The 19,920-nt window shown below is 48.5% G+C and overlaps 1 protein-coding gene across 1 annotated transcript in view; it reads left to right on the forward strand.

Moving 5' to 3' along the window:
• KSR2 (kinase suppressor of ras 2) overlaps positions 1-19,920 on the forward strand; it is a gene marked incomplete at its 3' end in the record, with an annotated part of 182,392 nt that overhangs the window by 17,704 nt on the left and 144,768 nt on the right. Inside the window, exons 2-3 of the mRNA XM_083417455.1 lie at positions 9,464-9,604; positions 13,157-13,307. Of these exons, the coding sequence (XP_083273581.1) occupies positions 9,464-9,604; positions 13,157-13,307 (292 nt within the window). The remainder of the gene's footprint in view (positions 1-9,463; positions 9,605-13,156; positions 13,308-19,920) is intronic.

A 19,920-nucleotide genomic window follows, 5' to 3' on the forward strand; every position in this document is an offset into this window, starting at 1 on the left:
TAGGTTTAAAGGTAAAGGTAAAGGTACTCCTGCCCGTACGGGCCAGTCTTGACAGACTCTAGTGTTGTGCGCTCATCTCACTCTATAGGCCGGGAGCCAGCGCTGTTCGCAGACACTTCCGGGTCACGTGGCCAGCGTGACAAGCTGCATCTGGCGAGCCAGCGCAGCACACGGAACGCCGTTTACCTTCCCGCTGGTAAGCGGTCCCTATTTATCTACTTGCACCTGGGGGTGCTTTCAAACTGCTAGGTTGGCAGGCGTTGGGACCGAACGACGGGAGCGCACCCCGCCGCGGGGATTCGAACCGCTGACCATGCGATCGGCAAGTCCTAGGCGCTGAGGTTTTACCCACAGCGCCACCCGCGTCCCATTTAGGTTTAGGGTTGGACAAATCCACTGATTTCAATTTCTCTGAGTTTACACACATACCGTACATTTAAAAGCATGTTACTTTTCCTCATAGAATCCAGGGAACGGTACTTTGTTGGGTGCTGGGAATTGTAGTGCTGTGAGAGGTAAACTACAGTTCCCAGGAGTCTTTGCGGGGGGGAAGCCATGCACTTTAAATGTAAGCCTAAACTTGTGTTCACTTCCCCATATTCCCACAGCAGCTTGCGGTATATTTATTTTAAAAGTTCCCCATGAAAATTCCTAAGCGTTTTAGTGAAAATGTTTCTATGACACTTTGCCTAATATGCACCTTTTTCTTTTTTTGAAGAGCAGTTTTCCCACTAAAATGCTGATGAATTTTCATGAGGAATTTTTTTGTTTAAAAAATAATAATAATGCAAACGGATGTGGAAAACTGCACTTAAGACTGGAGAAACTGAGAGAAATCAAAATGGATAGATTTACACATCTCCAGCCCACCTTTCCCGTGAAGGCGAAGGTGCAACTGCTTAGTCCTCCTCTCCTGTGGTAAGGCCCCATCTGCACTATACTTTTCGAGCAGTATCACCCCACTTTTAAACAGTCACAACGTCCAACAAAAAATCCTGGGAACTGTAGTTGCCCAGGGTGCAGAGAGCTGTTGGGCAAAACCCCTATACCCTTCCCAGAACTACAATTCCCAGAGTTCCTTGGGAAGAGGCACTGACTGTTAAACCATGCCAGGAACTGTAGTTCTCTGGGGAGAACAGGGGCATCCTAACCAGAGGCGGAGCTAGCTGCTCCAGCACCCAGGGGTGGGGCCATGGGGGCGAGGTGATTGTCCCAGGGGGCAAGACGCCCATGGGGGTGAAATGAGCAGTCCATGGCGGGCCGCACCGCTTTGCCAGCAGCCTTCTCCCTTCCCTCTTCCTTTTGACAGCTCGGGGGAGGATTCCGCCCCCAGGAAGCAGCCCGGGAGTGGGGGGCAATGGCGTGCTGCCCGCCTGTGACTCTCAAACCTCCCCTTGGCTGTCAAAACAATTGGGGGGAGGGGGGAAGGTCGCTGGCAAGGCAGCGCAGCTCTGCCCCTTCCCCTGACGGCTTGGTGTAGGATTGGGAGTTGCGTGCGTGCGGCGTGCTGAATGTCACCGCCCTCAGTGATGATACCCGGGGCGCACGACCCCCACTGCCCCCTTCCACCGCCCCTGATCCTAACAACTGTCAGCATCCATGACAAACTACACTTCCCAGGATCCTTTGCAAACTGCTATGTTGGCAGGAGCTGGGACAGAGCAACGGGAGCTTACCCTGTTGCGGGGATTCGAACCTCTGACCTTCCGACCACAGCGCCACCTGTGCCCCCATATCTATCATCTATCTATCTATCTATCTATCTATCTATCTATCTATCTATCTCTCTATCTATCTATCTATCTATCTATCTATCATCTATCTATCTATCATCTATATCTATCTATCTATCTATCTATCTATCTATCTATCTATCTATCTATCATCTATCTATCATCTATATCTATCATCTATCTATCTATCTATCATCTATATCTATCATCTATCTATCTATCATCTATCTATCTATCTATCATCTATCTGTCGTCGTCACCGTCTTCTTCATCATCATCATCATAATCTATCTAAAGATATATAAGGCACAGCCCCCATTGGAGAGCTTGTAGTGCCATATCGCATTTAAACCACAGCAGAGGTGAGAGAGAGGGGCTGCTTAAAATGGCGGCCGCTCGAGCGCTGCTGCTGCTGGCACCAGCAAAGCCCAGCCCCCTTCCTCCTCTAGGCAGGGCAGGGAGAAGCCAGGAGGAGGGAGGGAGGAGGCGCCGCTGAAGATTTGGGGCAGATAAATGAAAGGGCTCCACACAGCAGTGTTAATCTATGAGAAATTGCTGTCCTGATCCACAGGCCCAAAGGAGGGCTCAAGGGATTGGTTGGGCGCAGGGATACCAAAGAAGGATGTCCAAAAACGTCAGAGGGATCAGTTCTAGTGCTTGATTAAAGAAAAGTGTAGACTTACAGCAAATCAGCCTGCCAGGTCTCCTAGTCTTTACTGACATGGGTCAGACATCGCAGCAAGGAGACGGCTTGTCCACACCCAAGCAAACACCCATGCATTCTTTATAGACAAAGAAGAAAATGCCAGTTTGGCTAGGACTACCCATCTGTCCAGAGGAGGGCACAGGTGGCAGATACCCAAATCTTACAGATAGTTCCCCCTTCTGGGCTCAGAGCCCAGCAACCCCCAGCCCACAGATAAGGAGAGCATCAAAGGGAGCCAATTAGCCTATATCAAAGCAAACGAAGAGAAACATCTATGAGCTCATGGCGAACCAATTAATTGTGGAGTTATCTTGACTGCCAAGATGGCATTTGCAGAGCACCTGGAACGGCTCAACACACTTTCTTCCGCAGGGGGCAGTGGTGGCCATGAACTTGGAGGGCTTTAAAAGGGGATTAGACGAATTTGTGGAGGAGAGGGCTGTTGAAGGCTACTAGCCAGGATTGTTATTCTCTCCCTCCACAATTGGAGGCAGTAATGCTTCTGAATACCAGTTGCTGGAAACCGGGGGAAGGGAGAGTGATCTCATGCCCTTGTCCTGATTGTGCGTTTCCCCTTGGGGCATCTGGTCTACCACTGTGAGAACAGGATGCCGTAATAGACGGGCCATTGCTCTTCTTGTGTTCTTACCATCTTATTGAAGGTATCTGATATTATGGGAGCAGAACTCTTCTCAGTCAACCCTACTTGGATCCAGCTTCTTACTCTGTCTCCCCTTCAGGTTCTGATACTTCCTGGGGCCCCAGTTTCACCTCCCACAACCCCCTGGGACTTTCCCTGGGGTCATCAAGTGCCAACTCCCCAAACTCCTCCCATTGCTGTCAAGGATTGGACCAGTCCTTCCATGACATCTCCAAGGGCCTCAGGGCCTCGGCCCAGTATACCTGAAGGAGCGTCTGCACAGCCACCATTCAGCCCAGACACAGAGGTCCAGCTCCGAGGGCCTTCTGGCGGTTCCCTCACTGCGAGAAGTGAGGTTACAGGGAACCAGGCAGAGGGCCTTCTTGGTGGTGGTGCCCGCCCTGTCGAATACCCTCCCATCAGATGTCAAGGAAATACAGTGGTACTTCGGGTTAAGAACTTAATTAGTTCTGGAGGTCCGTTCTTAACTTGAAACTGTTCTTAACCTGAGGTAACACTTTAGCTAGTGGGGCCTCCCACTTCCTCCGTGCCGCTGTCGCGTGATTTCTGTTCTCATCCTGAAGCAAAGTTCTTGGTACTATTTTTGGGTTAGTGCAGTCTGTAACCTGAAGCGTCTGTAACCTGAAGTATTTGTAACCCGAGGTGCCAGTGTAAACCAACTGTTTGACTTTCAGAAGACATCTGAAGGCAGCCCTGTTTAGGGAAGTTTTTAATGTTTGATGTTTTATTGTGGTTTTAATATTCTGCTGGGAGACGCCCAGAGTGACTGGGAAAGCCCAGCTAGATGGGCGGGGTATAAATAAAAAATGATGATCATGATGATGACGACAGTAGCAATGGCTGGCAAGGCTCCCCCCTTTCCTATTTGTGAAGAAGGGAGAAACTTTCAATGGAGTCTGATCCATTAGTGTGGATTGGGGCTGCCCTCAGCCAGCCCCTACCAGCCTGCCTGGTTTACTCATAACCAGCCCAGGGGATGGTCCTGGTTGTCAGCTTCCTCCTCCTCAGTCTCACAGAATGGAGAATGGGGGAAAAAATAGAATTAGCTGCTTCTGTCTGCCATTGGCTCTGGCTCCCCCTGCTGTTCGGCTCCCTGCCTTGCGCCCTACTATTCCAGGGGGCGGCAGCTACCTCTGGGTGTGGTTGGCCCATTTTCTTGAAGGAAACCTTTTGTGGAGTCCTGAGGCAGTTGAGCAGCTACTGACTCTCTCCTCTCACCACACTGCTCCCCCCTTCTCCCCCTTGCCTGCCATCTCCATGGAGAATAAGCTGTTTGAGGGACACAGAGAGGGGGCTGAGGATAAATATTTTCTCTTATCGCCTCGTAGCCACAATCTCTATTCAGGTATCAGCTTGCAGGTTGCTCTTTTGAAATGAGCAGAGCCTGGGCTTGTCCTGGGCAAAAGAGATGGAGAAATGAGCACCACTATTATTCTGCATGAAGGGCTGCAGAGCTTTTGTCTGTTTCTACTTAATATTTGCATACTCTCCTTTTAAACCCATAACAAGGGATGGACAGAGAACCTGTCTATTTCTGTTTCTCATTTTTCCAATCCTAGGTTCTCCACATTTCCACACCAGTTTGCAATTTTTTAAAAAAACAAAGTCCTCATGAAAATTCATAAGCATTTTAAATGTGAATTTCTCCCAACTATACACATCGTTTGCATGCAATTTTCCCCGATGTACACACTTTTGCAAAGCGATTTTCCTAACGCAATGCATCTTTCCATGTTGTCATCATTATTATTACTAAAGTTCATTTGTGTGCAGACTTTAGTATATGTATATTTGCAGATGTTACTTGGTTAGAGAACTGCCTTGCAAAATTCAGAGGAGAGTGAATTTCAGAGGACGGCTGTGTGTTTCAGTTTGCATATTGTTTTACAAATTGCAAATTAAGTACGGTTGCCTTAAAATGTGAACTGAGTTGAATTTCTCTCCCACCCCAACTCATAGCCAAAGCGACTTGCAATGTCGCCAGGAGAACAGGATACAATGAGGAAATAAAACACTGAATGGATAGATCTCTGAGCACAGTGTTTTTTTTATCTATCTATTCATTCATTTTATTTATTCATTTATTCAATAACATTATATCCCAATTTTCCTCCAAGCAGCTCATAGTGGTTCTCCTCCCTCCTCCTCATTTTATCCTCACAACAACCCTGTGGGTAGGGTAGGCTGAGAGGCAGTGACTGGCCCAAGGCCACTTCAATGAGCTTCATGGCTGAGTGGGGATTTGAACCCTGGTCCTTCCAGGTTCAACACTCTGTGTCACAATGGATGTCTGTCCCGCCCCTTCCTCCTTAAAGGGTTAGTTCCCTTACATAGAAGGCAGATGGGAACAGGACCCTGGACAGCTGCAAGAGAGCCATGCAGGCTGGCACCCCACTGCCAGAGATGTTGTCTAAGCAAGGAGCTGAAGGTAACCAAAACTCCATGTAGCCTGAAGGCCAGGAGTGTTGTCTGCTCCATGTCTCTGGATTGCAACAGAGGCACCGCCTGATTTTGCAGTCTGTGGCTTCAGCAAGGTTTGGGAAATGAAAATACTGCAGTAGACTTATCCTCTGAGGATGGTGGCGTGGCAGGACATTGCCCTCTGATGGAGCAGTGCTTAACAACAACAACAACAACAACAACAACAACAACAATATATACCCTGCCCCCTCTGGGCGGCTTCCAACAGGATATTAAAAATACAATAAAAGATCAACCATTAAAAACTTCCCTAAACAGGTGAGCAGCCTTCAGATGTCTTCTAAAAGTCAGATAGTTGTTTATATCTGATGGGAGGGCATTCCTCAGGGCGGGCTTCACTACCAAGAAGGCCCTCTGCCTAGTTCCCTGCTTACTTCTTGCAGTGAGGGAACTGCCAGAAGGCCCTCAGAGCTGGACCTCAGTGTCCAGGCTGAATGATGGGGGTGGGCTGAGGCCCAAGTACTGGGGCAATTTTCCACAAGCAAATAGCTCAGACCAGGGGTAGGCAACCTAAGGCCCGGGGGCCGGATGTGGCCCAATCGCCTTCTCAATCTGGCCTGCAGACGGTTCGGGAATCAGCGTGTTTTTACATGAGTAGAATGTTTCTTTTTATTAAAAATCTGGGTGATTTGTGAGGCATAGGAATTCATTCATTTTTTTCCTTCAAAATATAGTCTGGCCCCCCCACAAGGTCTGAGGGACAGTGGACTGGCCCATGGCTGGAAAAGTTTGCTGACCCCTGATTTAAGAGAACACTGTAAACAACTAAAAACTTTGGCAGGATTTGAGTAATGCTTGTAATGTACGAAAAACTATGGTAAAAATGAATTATTTTTTGTTAAAAAAAAAAGAGAAAGTAATGGGGGGGGGGAATTGATAATGGTAACCCTGGAAGGGTGGAGGGGAGTTGAAGGATTCAGGGAATCCTAAACAATGAGGTGGATGTTTTGTTTGAATTAAATTTTTTTATGTAAAACTCAATAAACAGTGGTACCTCGGGTTACATGCACTTCAGGTTACATACGCTTCAGGTTACAGACTCTGCTAACACAGAAATAGTACCTCGGGTTAAGAACTTTGCTTCAGGATGAGAACAGAAATCGTGCAGCGGTGGCGCGGCAGCAGCAGGAGGCCCCATTAGCTAAAGTGGTGCTTCAGGTTAAGAACAGTTTCAGGCTAAGAACGGACCTCCGGAATGAATTAAGTACCGTATTTTTTGCTCTATAAGACTCACTTTTTCCCTCCTAAGGGAAAATGTGTGTGCGTCTTATGGAGCGAATGCAGGCTGCGCAGCTATCCCAGAAGCCAGAACAGCAAGAGGGATTGCTGCTTTCACCGTGCAGCGATCCCTCTTGTTGTTCTGGCTTCTGAGATTCAGAATATTTTTTTTCTTGTTTTCCTCCTCCCAAAACTAGGTGCGTCTTATGGTCTGGTGCGTCTTATAGAGCGAAAAATACGGTACTTAATCTGAGCTACCACTGTACTCTCTACAAAGACCTGAGGAACGAGATCATCACCCCACTCGTACTAACCATCCCATGGAGCTCAGCCACTGACACAATGTCCTTTCTTTTATCGGATCAAAATGAGCAGATAACAGCAAAGGTTGCTAGGTTCATAGCAGGGGCAAGCAGAATAAGAGCCACTAACTGATGGCTGATTCAGGTCTTTAAATTGTGCTCTTATATCAAATTTCCTTTTCTGCGTATACTGTAATGTTTTACTGTTGCTATGGCCATTGGCTAATGCAAATAAACTTTTATCTATCTTTTGGGGCGCTGCTACGAGACACCCTTTGGTGTCTCTGCAGGGGAAGAACCAGCAAGGCTATGAAAAAGGATGAAGAGGCAGACACCCCTGGATATATAACGCAGTGCCACCTTGTGTCAGGAATGGTGAGCTGCAACTTAGCAGGGACGCCGTTGACGGGTTCATGATGCCCAGCAAGGAGAGAAGTTTTTCTCCCCCGCTCATAGCACTTGGACTGTGGACAAGCTGAATGCTGGAGGTTTAAGTGCAGATAAAAGAAAGCCAGTGTGGTGTAGTGGTTAAGAGCGGTGAACTCGTAATCTGGTGAACCGGGTTCGCGTCTCTGCTCCTCCACATGCAGCTGCTGGGTGACCTTGGGCTAGTCACACTTCTCTGAAGTCTCTCAGCCCCACTTGCCTCACAGAGTGTTTGTTGTGGGGGAGGAAGGGAAAGGAGATTGTTAGCCGCTTTGAGACTCCTGAAGGGGAGTGATAAAGCGGGATATCAAATCCAAACTCTCCTTCTTCTTATCCATGCATGCAGCACGTTGTTAAACTGTGGAACTCGCTGCCGCAGGATGCACTGATGGCCACCGATTTGGATGGCTTTAAATGAGGGGTTGGACAAATCCCTGGAGGGAAAGGCTACATTCTATACCTTCACTGTCAGAGGCAACAACACCTCTGAATATCTGTAGCTGGAAACCGCAGGAGGGAAGAGTGTTCTTGTGTTTGGGTCCTGTTTGCAGGGTTTCCCATTGGAGCATCTGGTTGGCCAATGGGAGAACAGGATTCTGGACTAGATGGGCCATTGGCTGGATCCAGCAGGCTCCTCTTACAAACTTATGTAAGTTTTGGTCAACTTTGTGAGCCTGCGTGCCAGCGAGGGGCTTGGCCAGAGGCAGAAGGAGTTAGAGAGATGAGGGCAATTTTTTTCCTTTGTGCAACAGGCTGGCTTAACGACAAAAAAACGAAATACATTTTTCAGTCTGCTTCAGAAAAGACAGTGATCAGGATGTGTGTTTTTTTTTTTGCTTAAATCCTTTTGCAACAACAACAACAACAACAACAACAACAACAACATCATTGCATTATGAAAGGGGATCTCTGAGATTTGAAATAGCTGGAACACAGGGTTTGTAACTCTGTTGTGCCTGGATCTTATTTGCATTTACCTGTTGGGCTGTCTGAGTTCTTTTTGATTTTTGATAAAAGAAAATCTTTGTAAAAGAAAAGGAAAGAAAGAAGTCTATGAAGAAAGTGGTTGAGCAAAATTACCAAGGATGAAATATATGCTTCTGTTTCCATCGGAAATAAAATTAGTGTGTGGTGCATAATTGACTCTTAATTTCAGGGTCACGGGTTCGAGTTCCACATTGGGCAAAAGATTCCCGAATTGCAGGGACTTGGACTAGTCCTTCCAACCCTACAATTCTATAGTTCCATGACTCTCCTCGTAACCACTTTGGGGTCTGCCCCCACTCCCTGCTAGCCATGGCGGCTAGATTCTGCCCCCACTGTCAGTGGCAATATACCCTGTGTACCACTTTTATTGGGGATGCAGGTGGTGCTGTGGGTTAAACCACAGAGCCTAGGACTTGCTGATCAGAAGGTCGGCGGTTCGGATCCCCGCAACAGGGTGAGCTCCTGTTGTTCGGTCCCTGCTCCTGCCAACCTAGCAATTCGAAAGCACATCAAAGTGCAAGTAGATAAATAGGTACCACTCCGGCAGGAAGGTAAACGGCGTTTTGTGTGCTGTTCTGGTTCGCCAGAAGTGGCTTAGTCATGCTGGCCACATGACCCGGAAGCTGGACACCGGCTCCCTTGGCCAATAAAGCGAAATGAGCGCTGCAACCCCAGAGTCGTCCACGACTGGACCTGATGGTCAGGGGTCCCTTTACCTTTACCACTTTTATTTATTTATGGAAAACATTTGAAAGAAAGAAATACATGGTGGCGACACCTGCAGGTGTGATTCGTTGGGGGCCAGGCCGCGAACTGCTAGAGGGTGCAGAAGGGAGCATGGTGGGGAGAGGAGGGGGAACATGCCTAGGGGGTGGGCAGGATCTCCTGACAGACAGCTCCCTTGACTCCGCCTACCTCCTGTCTCTTCCCAACCCTTTCTGTTTTCCAGAGCAAACTGGTGAAGTACTTCAGCCGCCAGCTCTCGTGCAAGAGGAAAGTGGCCCTTCAGGAACGCAATGCCAAGCTCGAGGGCTTCCCACAGCTCCTGCACTGGTTCCGCATCGTCAATGTCCGCAAGGAGGTCCTGGAGGTGAGCTGCGCACAGGGTCTCGGAGGGGTTGGCCTCCCTCTTCCAGCTTCTTGTCCCTCCAGCCCCCCTCCTCCCCTTCCTCTGTTCTGTGTGCCTTTGACGGTGCTCTACGAATCGTTCCTTTTTGGAGAATGTGCAATAAGACGGGGACCAAACTGGGGTCGCTAAGAAGCACAGTGGAAGAATCATTTGCTGTGAGCTCACAGTGCTGAGGTGTTTTAATTAGTTTAGTTAGTTAATTAGGTGATGTAAAGCAGAGGCGGGGGACACGGGTGGCACTGTGGGTTAAATCACAGAGCCTAGGACTTGCCGATCAGAAGGTCGGCGATTCGAATCCCCGCGCCAGGGTGAGCTCCTGTTGCTCGGTCCCTGCTCCTGCCAACCTAGCAGTTCGAAATCACGTCAAAGTGCAAGTAGATAAATAGCTACCACTCCAGCGGGAAGGTAAACGGCGTTTCCACGCGCTGCTCTGGTTCACCAGAAGCGGCTTAGTCATGCTGGCCACATGACCCAGAAGCTGTACGCTGGCTCCCTTGGCCAATAAAGTGAGATAAGCGCCGCAACCTCAGAGTCGGTCACGACTGGACCCAATGGTCAGGGGTCCCTTTACCTTTACCTAAAGTAGAGGCAGTTGAAAGCACACTGAGAAACTGAGGTTCTCTGCAAACCTTCACTTCACTTATGTTTCTTGTTTTTTAAAAAAGTTTTTAGAGTGGTACCTCGGTTGTTGAACATCTTGGAAGCCGAACCTTTTGGTTTTCTAACGCTGAAAACCCGGAAGTAAATGCTTATGTTTTCAAATGCGCCTCGGAAGTCGAACAGCTTTCATTGAGTGTGTGCCCCCCCTTTTATCCATTGACTTTGCAGACTGCCCTTTGTGCCTCGGTTTTCGAACATTTCGGAAGTCGAACGGTCTTCCAGAACGGATTACGTTCAACAACCAAGACACCACTGTATTAAATATTGTATTGTGTTACAAGACAGCCAAATAAACAAGGAAAAATACATCTAGCGTCTTCCCTTTCAATTCATAGAGTCTTTTCCACAGTTGCTTTATGAGACGCTATTGTCAATAGACGTCATGTGGTTGGAAGGGAAAGAGCGGGAGATGGGGGGGGGTAAACAATGGGTGCACATGGAGATAGATAAAATCAGAAACATCTTCACTACCTGTCCCTCCAAAACAAACTAAGGAAAATTCCCACGACACTAAACAGGTCCACACAGTCCATGCTTAAAGCATGGAAGGAAGAAGTAGGAACACGGACCCCAACCGCATCCCATCACCCTTATTCCATCATTCAGCCCAAAGCATCCATATAAAAAAGGCCTGGCAGACTAAAAGTCTATCATATTGCCGACTTTTACACGTCACGTCTTCTTTTTCTTTCTTCTTTTTGTAACATAAAATCTTCATTAGGGCTAAAATTCATGATGTGGTATGTGGTTACAAAGAACCGTTCCTAGGATTGCCGTATTTTGAATTACTCTCACACAGGCATAGGCAAACTCAGCCCTCCAGATGTTTTGGGACTACAACTCCCATCATCCCTAGCTAACAGGACCAGTGGTCAGAGATGATGGGAATTGTAGTCCCAAAACATCTGGAGGGCCGAGTTTCCCTATGCCTGCTTTAACAGTAGTTTGATCTCCAGTAATGAGTACATGATCGTGTTTAAAGCCATGCAAATAACGTATTTCACTGCCAGATCTCCACAGGCTGGTCCTTTTTGAAAGGCACGAAAGGAGGCCAAGATATGGTCAGTTGGCAAGCCCTGACTCTTTTCCAAACTACAATTTCTGCTGACTCTCCCAGGAAGCAGTTTTTGAGATATGAATATACAATGACTCAGCAGAACCCACCTATGGCAGCATCATCATCTACTCAGCCAATCACCTTTCTTCTCTCTGTCCCCTTACAATTTGAAGCTTGCTTGACAGATGACAACCGGCCATTGATTACTGGTGCTTGGGTGTACCAGTACTGTATCCACTTTATCAAAATGATTGTCGGTTTTATTACTTTTATATATTCTCTGATCAAATCCCTCTTTTAAGGTAAGAGACGAATAAAAGGAAGCACTCCCGAATATAAGCCGCACTCTCCATCCAATTTCAGACCCTGAAAAGTTAAAAGTGCAGTCACACTTCTTTTGTGCACTGTCTCCACAGGTCCACAAGAGGGCAGCATTGCTCAAATCTGTGAGTCTCCCCCCCCCCCCCAGGAAAAACAACTTTGGCTTCCTAAAAGGAGCTCAACAACTCTGAAAATGGGTAGATCACTGCCAGTTTTTTTTAATACAGTGAGTAGATTGCAGACTCTTGGAAGTTAGACGTCCCTGATCTAGCTCATATGCATAGGCTTAGCTGGCAGCGCCTGACTAAAACACCTCCTTTTTTTTAGCATTAAAGGGAGGAAAATGAGAAATAGGATTGGGTTTTTCTTTTTATGTTGGGTCAGTTTTTCAGTGGAAAATCTGAAAAGCGACATAGGACCATAGGAAGCTGCCTTAGCCAGGCCCTTGGTCCATCTAGCTCAATACAGGCAACTCTGACCGGCAGCAGCAGTTCTCCAGGGTTTTGGGCAAGGGACATTCCTAGCCCTAACGGAAGACGCTGAGAGTTGAAAGGGACCTTCTGTGAGCAGGGCAGATGCTCTACCCTTGAAAGTATCCAGCAATATCAAGTTATAGGAAAACTGGTGCTATTAACAGTAATCCTTCTAGTTGGTTAATTGGTTCAGCAACTTCCATAATAATAATAATAATAGTAATAATAATAATAATAATAATAATAATAATAATTTATTTATACCCCGCCCATCTGGCTGGACTTCCCCAGTCACTCTGGGCGGCTTCCAAAAAAAATATATTAAAATACTGTAATACATCAAACATTAAAAGCTTCCCTAAACAGGGCTGCCTTCAGATGTCTTCTAAAAGTCTGGTAGTTGTTGTTCTCTTTGACATCTGGTGGGAGGGTGTTCCACAGGGCGGGTGCCACTACCGAGAAGGCCCTCTGCCTGGTTCCCTGTAACTTGGCTTCTCGCAGTGAGGGAACTGCCAGAAGGCCCTCGGTGCTGGACCTCAGTGTCCGGGTAGAACGATGGGGGTGGAGACACTCCTTCAGATATACTGGACCGAGGCCATTTAGGGCTTTAAAGGTCAGCACCAACACTTTGAATTGTGCTCGGAAATGTACTGGGAGCCAATGTAGGTCTTTCAAGACCGGTGTTATATGGTCTCGGCGGCCCTCCCAGTCACCAGTCTAGCTGCCACAAGACTGGCTTGCGTCATCACATGATGTGTGATGCTAATTATTTCCCCCAAGAGTTAAATGATAACTAATCAGAGGCAGCTACAGGAGAGCTATGAGATTCAGGTGAGGTTTAGATGCCTTGTCAATCCCAGCAGGTATATAAGAGGACGACCCGGCCTGCCCAGGCCGCCTTTTCCCTGTGGTAAGCAAATCTTGAAACTATGAACCGATGAGGCCTGATGAGACTCTCTTCCTCCTTCTTATGACACTTGCCTTCCCCCTGCCTCCCTCTAGGAAATAACTCCTGGCCAGTTGAACCTGGAGGACCTTCTGGAGATGACGGACGAGCAGGTCTGCATGACGGTGAAGAAGTTTGGGGCCAACCAGGAAGAATGTGCAAGGCTCAACGCCTCCCTCTCCTGCCTCCGGAGCGTCCATAAATCAGGTGCGAAGGTGTGCTCTTCCTCCCTCCCTCCCTCGCTGATGACTGGGTGTCTAACTTTCAGTGGGGAACCTTGGGGCCCTCCCAGTTAGGTTAAATAATGACGATAACGATAACAATAACGATAACGATAACGATAACAATACATTTATAATTTATACCCTGCCCATCTGGCTGGCTTTCCCCAGCCACTCTGAGTGGCTTCCAACTGAATATTAAAATCAATACAGCATCAGACATTAAAAACTTCCCTAAACAGGGCCGCCTTCAGTTGTCTTTTAAATGTAAAATAGTTGTTTATTGCTTTGACATCTGCCAGGAGGGCGTTCCACGGGGCAGGCGCCACTACCGAGAAGGCCCTCTGCCTGGTTCTCTGTAACCTCACTTCTTGCAGCGAGGGAACCGCCAGAAGGCCCTCAGCGCTGGACCTCAGTGTCCAGGCTGAACGATGGGGGTGGAGATGTTCCTTCAAGTATACAGTATATATATATTCTATATATATTCTTCAGGACCTTATCTCCAATGGCAGATCTAGTCCAGTGGCCTGTTCTCACAATTATCACACTGACCTGAGCGCAATAGTGCTCTCCCCTCCAGCAGCTGGTATTTAGAAGCAATGCCTTCAGTCATGGCTAGTACCCCCACCCCCCGGTAGCCTCCTCTTCTTCCCTGAATTTTCCCAACCCTCTTTTAAAACCATCTAAGTTGGTGGCCATCACTGCCTCCTGGTAGGTTTGCAGTTTAGCTAGGTGTCCACGACTGATGTGTGGCTCTGGTTGCCCAGATGAGAATAAAAGCATAGGAACATAAGACGAGCCTGCTAGATCAGGCCAATAGCCCACCTAGCCCAGCAACCCTCCTCTTAAAATGAGCAACCAGATGTCTCCATGGAAAGCCCACAAGCAGGACCTGAGCACCTCTCCACCTGTGATTCGCGGCAACTGGCATTCAGAGACATTACTGCCTCTGACCGTGGAGGAAGAGCATAGCCATCGCAGCTAGTAGCCAGCTATAGCACTGTCTTTCGGCACTGCCTCCTGTGGGAGTGAGTTCCACAGTTTAACTATGCATTGCATGAAGAAACCCTCTCTTGTTTATCTGTCCTGAATCGTCTAACAATGAACCTTGAGCGTCATTGGCTGTCTGTGAGTTCTGGTGTTATGGGAGAGGGAAGAAAACACTTCCCATTAACCACTTTCTCTACGTGTAATTTTTATACACCTCTGGCAACCTCCTTTTACTCGCCTTTTCTCAGAAGAGGTGAAACTGGAGTGGAAAGTAGGGTGGGAAAAGCTTCTTGGCTTCCCTGATCTGCTTATAAAGGTAAAGGTAAAGGTACCCCTGCCCGTATGGGCCAGTCTTGACAGACTCTAGGGTTGTGCGCCCATCTCACTTAGGAGGCCGGGGGCCAGCGCTGTTCGGAGAGACTTCCGGGTCACGTGGCCAGCGTGACAAAGCTGCATCTGGCGAGCCAGCGCAGCACACGGAAACGCCGTTTACCTTCTTGCCAGTAGGCGGTCCCTATTTATCTACTTGCCCCCGGGGGTGCTTTCAAACTGCTAGGTTGGCAGGCGCTGGGACCGAGCAACGGGAGCGCACCCCGCCGCGGGGATTCGAACCGCCAACCTTTTGATCGGCAAGCCCTAGGCGCTGAGGCTTTTACCCACAGCGCCACCCGCATCCCTTATAAGCGTCTGCTTATAGCTTCTAGTATATCCTAGAACGGCCGACAGGACCCTCCTGTTAGGGGTGCCTGGAAATCTCGCACCTTGTTGACGTTCCTTTACGAATTCTCATCTGCCTCTCTGCTTAACAGTTTCTTCAACAGCTGTAAAAAGAGTGTACAGCAAACTTTGATCACAGCAGCAAGTCTGCAAACCTCTCTGTCATTTTGGAAGTGTGCATGTGTGTGTTGGGGCAGGGGGAGACACCTAATTTGATGGCTTCTCGATGCATAGGGAATGGCTGTTGCTCAGCAGCTGAGCAACTCCTTTGCATACAGAAGGTACCAGGTTCAACTCTTGTTGTTTCCAGGCTGGGCTGGATGAGAGCCTGGTCTGATATCTTAGAGAGCCGCCACCGGTCAGTATTGACAGTACAGTGGTACCTTGGGTTACAGACACTTCAGGTTACAGACGCTTCAGGTTACAGACTCCACTAACCCAGAAATAGTACCTCGGGTTAAGAACTTTGCTTCAGGATGAGAACAGAAATTGTGCGGCAGCGGCAGCGGGATGCCCCATTAGCTAAAGTGGTACCTCAGGTTAAGATCAGTTTCAGGTTAAGAACGAACCTCCAGAACGAATTAAGTTCTTAACCAGAGGTACCACTGTACTGAGCTGGATGGATTAATGGTCACAAGTTGATAAGACAACTTCCTATGTGTTTTTAACAGTTACTGCAACCCGCCCTGGGACTTAGGGTGAATGGAGGGTAAATAGTCATTGTCATCACCATCATAAAAGGTAAAGGGACCCCTGACCATTAGGTCCAGTCGTAGCCGACTCTGGGGTTGTAGTGCTCATATCGCTTTATTGGCCAAGGGAGCCGGCGTACAGCTTCCGGGTCATGTGGCCAACATGACTAAGCCGCTTCTGGCGAACCAGAGCAGCACATGGAAACGCCGTTTACCTTCCCGCTGGAGTGGTACCTATTTATCTACTTGCACTTTGACGTGCTTTCGAACTGCTAGGTTGGCAGGAGCTGGGACTGAGCAACAGGAGCTCACCCCATCGCGGGGATTCGAACCACCGACCTTCTGATCAGCAAGTCCTAGATTCTGTGGTTTAACCCACAGCTCCACCCGCGTCCCTTCACCATCATAATCATCTGTAAAAAAATAAATAAAGTCTGCATGCTTGGCCTCTTGCAAACAGCAGAGGGTGCTGTGGGATAACAGAAGCCACGCTGAGAGCAGTGCGGCAGTTGGATGTGGCGGGTCTCAAAATTCGCTGCTCTGGCTATAGGCAACCAGCTGTATTAATGGCATCATAGAAGTGGAGAGATGGAAGGGACCCCAAGAGTCATCTAGTCCAACACTCTGAAGTTCAGGGATGACAGATAAGGAATCCTTGGCAGGTGGCCATCCAACCTCTCTTTAAAAATCTCCCATGAAGGAGAGCTCACAACTTTCCAAGATATTGCCTGTAAGCTCCCATCAGTTGGAGGACCTGCACCCATGCTGAGATTTGGCTGCCCACCACCTGACCGTGTGATCAGCAACTCTGTGGTTGAGAAGGTCTCGGCTATGGGCCACCATGGCTGTACTCTACCTCTGCAGTCAGAGCAGCATGCTTCTGAATGCCCTTTGCTGGGAATGACAAGTGAGCAGAGCCCTGGTGGTCTCAGGACCTGCTTGCGGACATCTGGCTGGCCACTGTGAGAACGGGATGCTGGACTTGATGGGCCAACCTGGAATGGTGGTTGCGTACAACCACCTCCAGCCCACCATGATAATCATAATGAACAAACAGTGAGAAGGACCATGTGGGCAACCAAGATGATCAAGTGTCTCGAAACAAAGCCTTATGAGGAATGGTTGAAGGAGCTGGGTATGTTTAGACCAGAAAAGAGGAGATATGAGAGCCATCTTCAAATATTTCAAGGGCTGCCACATGGAAGAGGGAACAAGCTTGTTTTCTCCTGCTCTGGAGGGTAGGACTCGAACCAATGGCTTCAAGTTACAGGAAAGGAGATTCTGACTAAACATACAGAAAAATCTTTCAGACCGTAGGAGCTGTTTGACTGTGGAACATTCTCCCTTGAGAGTTTGTCGACTCTCCTTCCTTGGGGGTTTCTAAGCAGAGGCTGGATGGCCATCTGTCATGGATGCTTTAGCTGAGATTCCTGCATTGCAGGGGGTTGGAATAGAGGACCCTTTGGCTCCCTTCCAACACCACGATTCTCTTATTCTATGACCTTGGCGCAGTGGCGTAGCGTGGGGGGGTGCAGGGGGGGCCGGCCGCACCAGGCGCAACATCTGGGGGTTAGGGTTAGGGGGCGCAAATCCACGGGTTAGGGGGCGCAAATTACTTGCCTTGCCCCGGGTGCTGACAACCCACGCTACGCCACTGCCTTGGCGTGACTCTAAATCAACTCTCAATGCCTTCCCCTCCTTTGCTTTAAGGCAGAGGAATCTGGCATGGGGGAATGAGGAAGAGCTGGAAGGCTGCCCAGGAAAGTGCTGATTTCACCCTTCAGAGGTGTGGCTGGTTGTTGCGTCCTGGGACAAGCCCATCACAGTTTTCCATCTTCCCCGCCCAGGGACAAAGCTGGCTTCTGGAGTCTTGATGTTAGAGGAGGAGGAGAAATCCCACCCCCCCCACCCCAATGTAATTACACCCTCACATGCATTTGCCTCTCCCTCCACTGGTTTTTCTTCCTGGCTTCCTCCAGGCATGACATTAAATTTGCCACTCTTAACACACACGCATAAAGGCAACACTGGATCCTGCTCTGCCTTTCTGCCAATGACACACTCCCTTGGAATCTAGCTACTGCCAGGTCACAGGATTGATTCCAGAGGTGGGGAACCTTTTCCTGTCCGAGGGCTGCACTTCCTTCTGGGTTGCCTTCTGAGGGTCAAATGCATTCCTTGGAGGCCAGACCTGCTGCCTCTGTGGATCCTGCCGCATGAGGCAGTCCCCCCACCTTGCCTCATGGGTGGGCCAGCTCTGGGCTCCATGAAATCAGGGATGGGTGGGAGGGGGACTCAGCCTTTTTTTGCATCCAACTTGTCTCCAGGTGCCTTTTTGGGGAGAGAAAGCTACAGTCGTACCTCGGGTTACAGACGCTTCAGGTTATAGACTCTATTAACCCAGAAATAGTACCTTGGGTTAAGAACTTTGCTTCAGGATGAGAACAGAAATCACGTGGCTGCAGTGGGAGGCCCCATTAGCTAAAGTGGTACCTCAGGTTAAGAACAGTTTCGGGTTAAGAACGGACCTCCAGAATGAATTAAGTTCTTAACCCGAGGTACCACTGTACAGTGGTACCTCTGGTTACATACACTTCAGGTTACAGACGCTTCAGGTTACATACGCTTCAGGTTACAGACTCCGCTAACCCAGAAATATTACCTTGGGTTAAGAACTTTGCTTCAGGATGAGAACAGAAATTGTGCGGCAGCGGCAGGCCCCATTAGCTAAAGTGGTGCTTCAGGTTAAGAACAGTTTCAGGTTAAGAACGGACCTCTGGAACTAATTAAGTACGTAACCAGAGGTACCACTGTACTAACTTTCTGCTCAGGCTCCAGAGTCTGCCACATTCTGAGGCGGTTGAACAGCTCCAACTCTCGGAAATGCTTCGCCTGTGCTTTCAGTTGCTGCACCACAGTGCTTTTCATGGCTAAGGCCGCTTCGCTGTGCTCTGCACCAAGAAACGACGGACGAGCAGTTCCTCTCATGCTGCATGGAGTGTCATGATGCCCTATATTTCTGTCCCCCCTTCCCCCGCTCTCTGCTCGCACGTTACTCCTGTAGAGATATGTCCTAGGAAATTGGACCGCTCTAATGAATGACTCATTAACCGACATTGACATTGTACCTTATCCTAATTTATTAATATCAATCTCGACCCTTCCATCTCGTCTGCTGCTGACTCAAAGGTGCTTTAAAGGGACAGAAGCTGTTTCTTTAGACTGTGCTCGGAGAGCAGAGAAGGCTTCCCAGAACTTTCCACTGACTTCCAGGAGCGCAGTGCCTTCCGGGTGACAGCCAGCTGCTTCCCTGAGGCCTAGAAATGTGGTTGTTGAAAAGAACCTGACAGTTCTAACAGAGCTTGGCTGCAGGTGGGTGCTCTGGAGGTGGGAGGTCCCCCATTCAATGTACACAAAAGAACCTTCCTGCTGAATCACACCATGGGCCCTCTAGCCCGGACATCCTGTTCTCACAGTGGCTGAACAGCTTCTTATGGCAAGCCTGCAAGGAGAACTTGAGTACAAGAACACTCTTCACACTTGTAATTCCCAGCAAATTTGGGGGCATCTTCTTCTTCTTTGGCGATCCCTCGTAGCCGAGCAAGATTGCCTTCCACAAACACGGTTTTAACAGTGAGTGCGTAAGTGACTGTGGAGGCCAATTCTGGATCCACACGTCCTTCCACAGTGGGGACATAGATTTCGGGGCAGGAGTTGATCATGGTGAGGGTTTGCCAAGCATGCCTTCCTCTTAGCACATTTCTCCCTTTTGTCCTGAGTTCGTGTGTCTTCAAAGCCTTTGGTAAAGGCTGTTCTCCAATCAGAGTGCTCACAAGCCAGTGTTTCCCAGTTGTTGGTGTTTATACTACATTTTTTAAGATTTGCCTTGAGAGAGTCTTCTAACCTCTTTTGTTGAGCACCAGCATTATGCTTTCCATTTTTAAGTTCGGAATAGAGCAGTTGTTTTGGAAGACGAGAATCAGGCATCTGCCCAACATGACCAGTCCAACGAAGCTGATGTTGAAGAATCATTGCTTTGACACTGCTGATCTTTGCTTCTTCCAGTTCACTGGCATTAGTTCGCCTGTGTATATACAACCTCTGACAGTGGAGGCAGAACATAGTTGCTGATAGCCTTATTCTCCATCAGTAAAAGAATAATAACATAGGAACAGCCTTCCAGGATTAGGCCAATGGCCC

Source organism: Podarcis tiliguerta (assembly GCF_965153285.1).
Source record: "Podarcis tiliguerta genome assembly, chromosome: 16".
Lineage (NCBI taxonomy): Eukaryota > Metazoa > Chordata > Lepidosauria > Squamata > Lacertidae > Podarcis > Podarcis tiliguerta.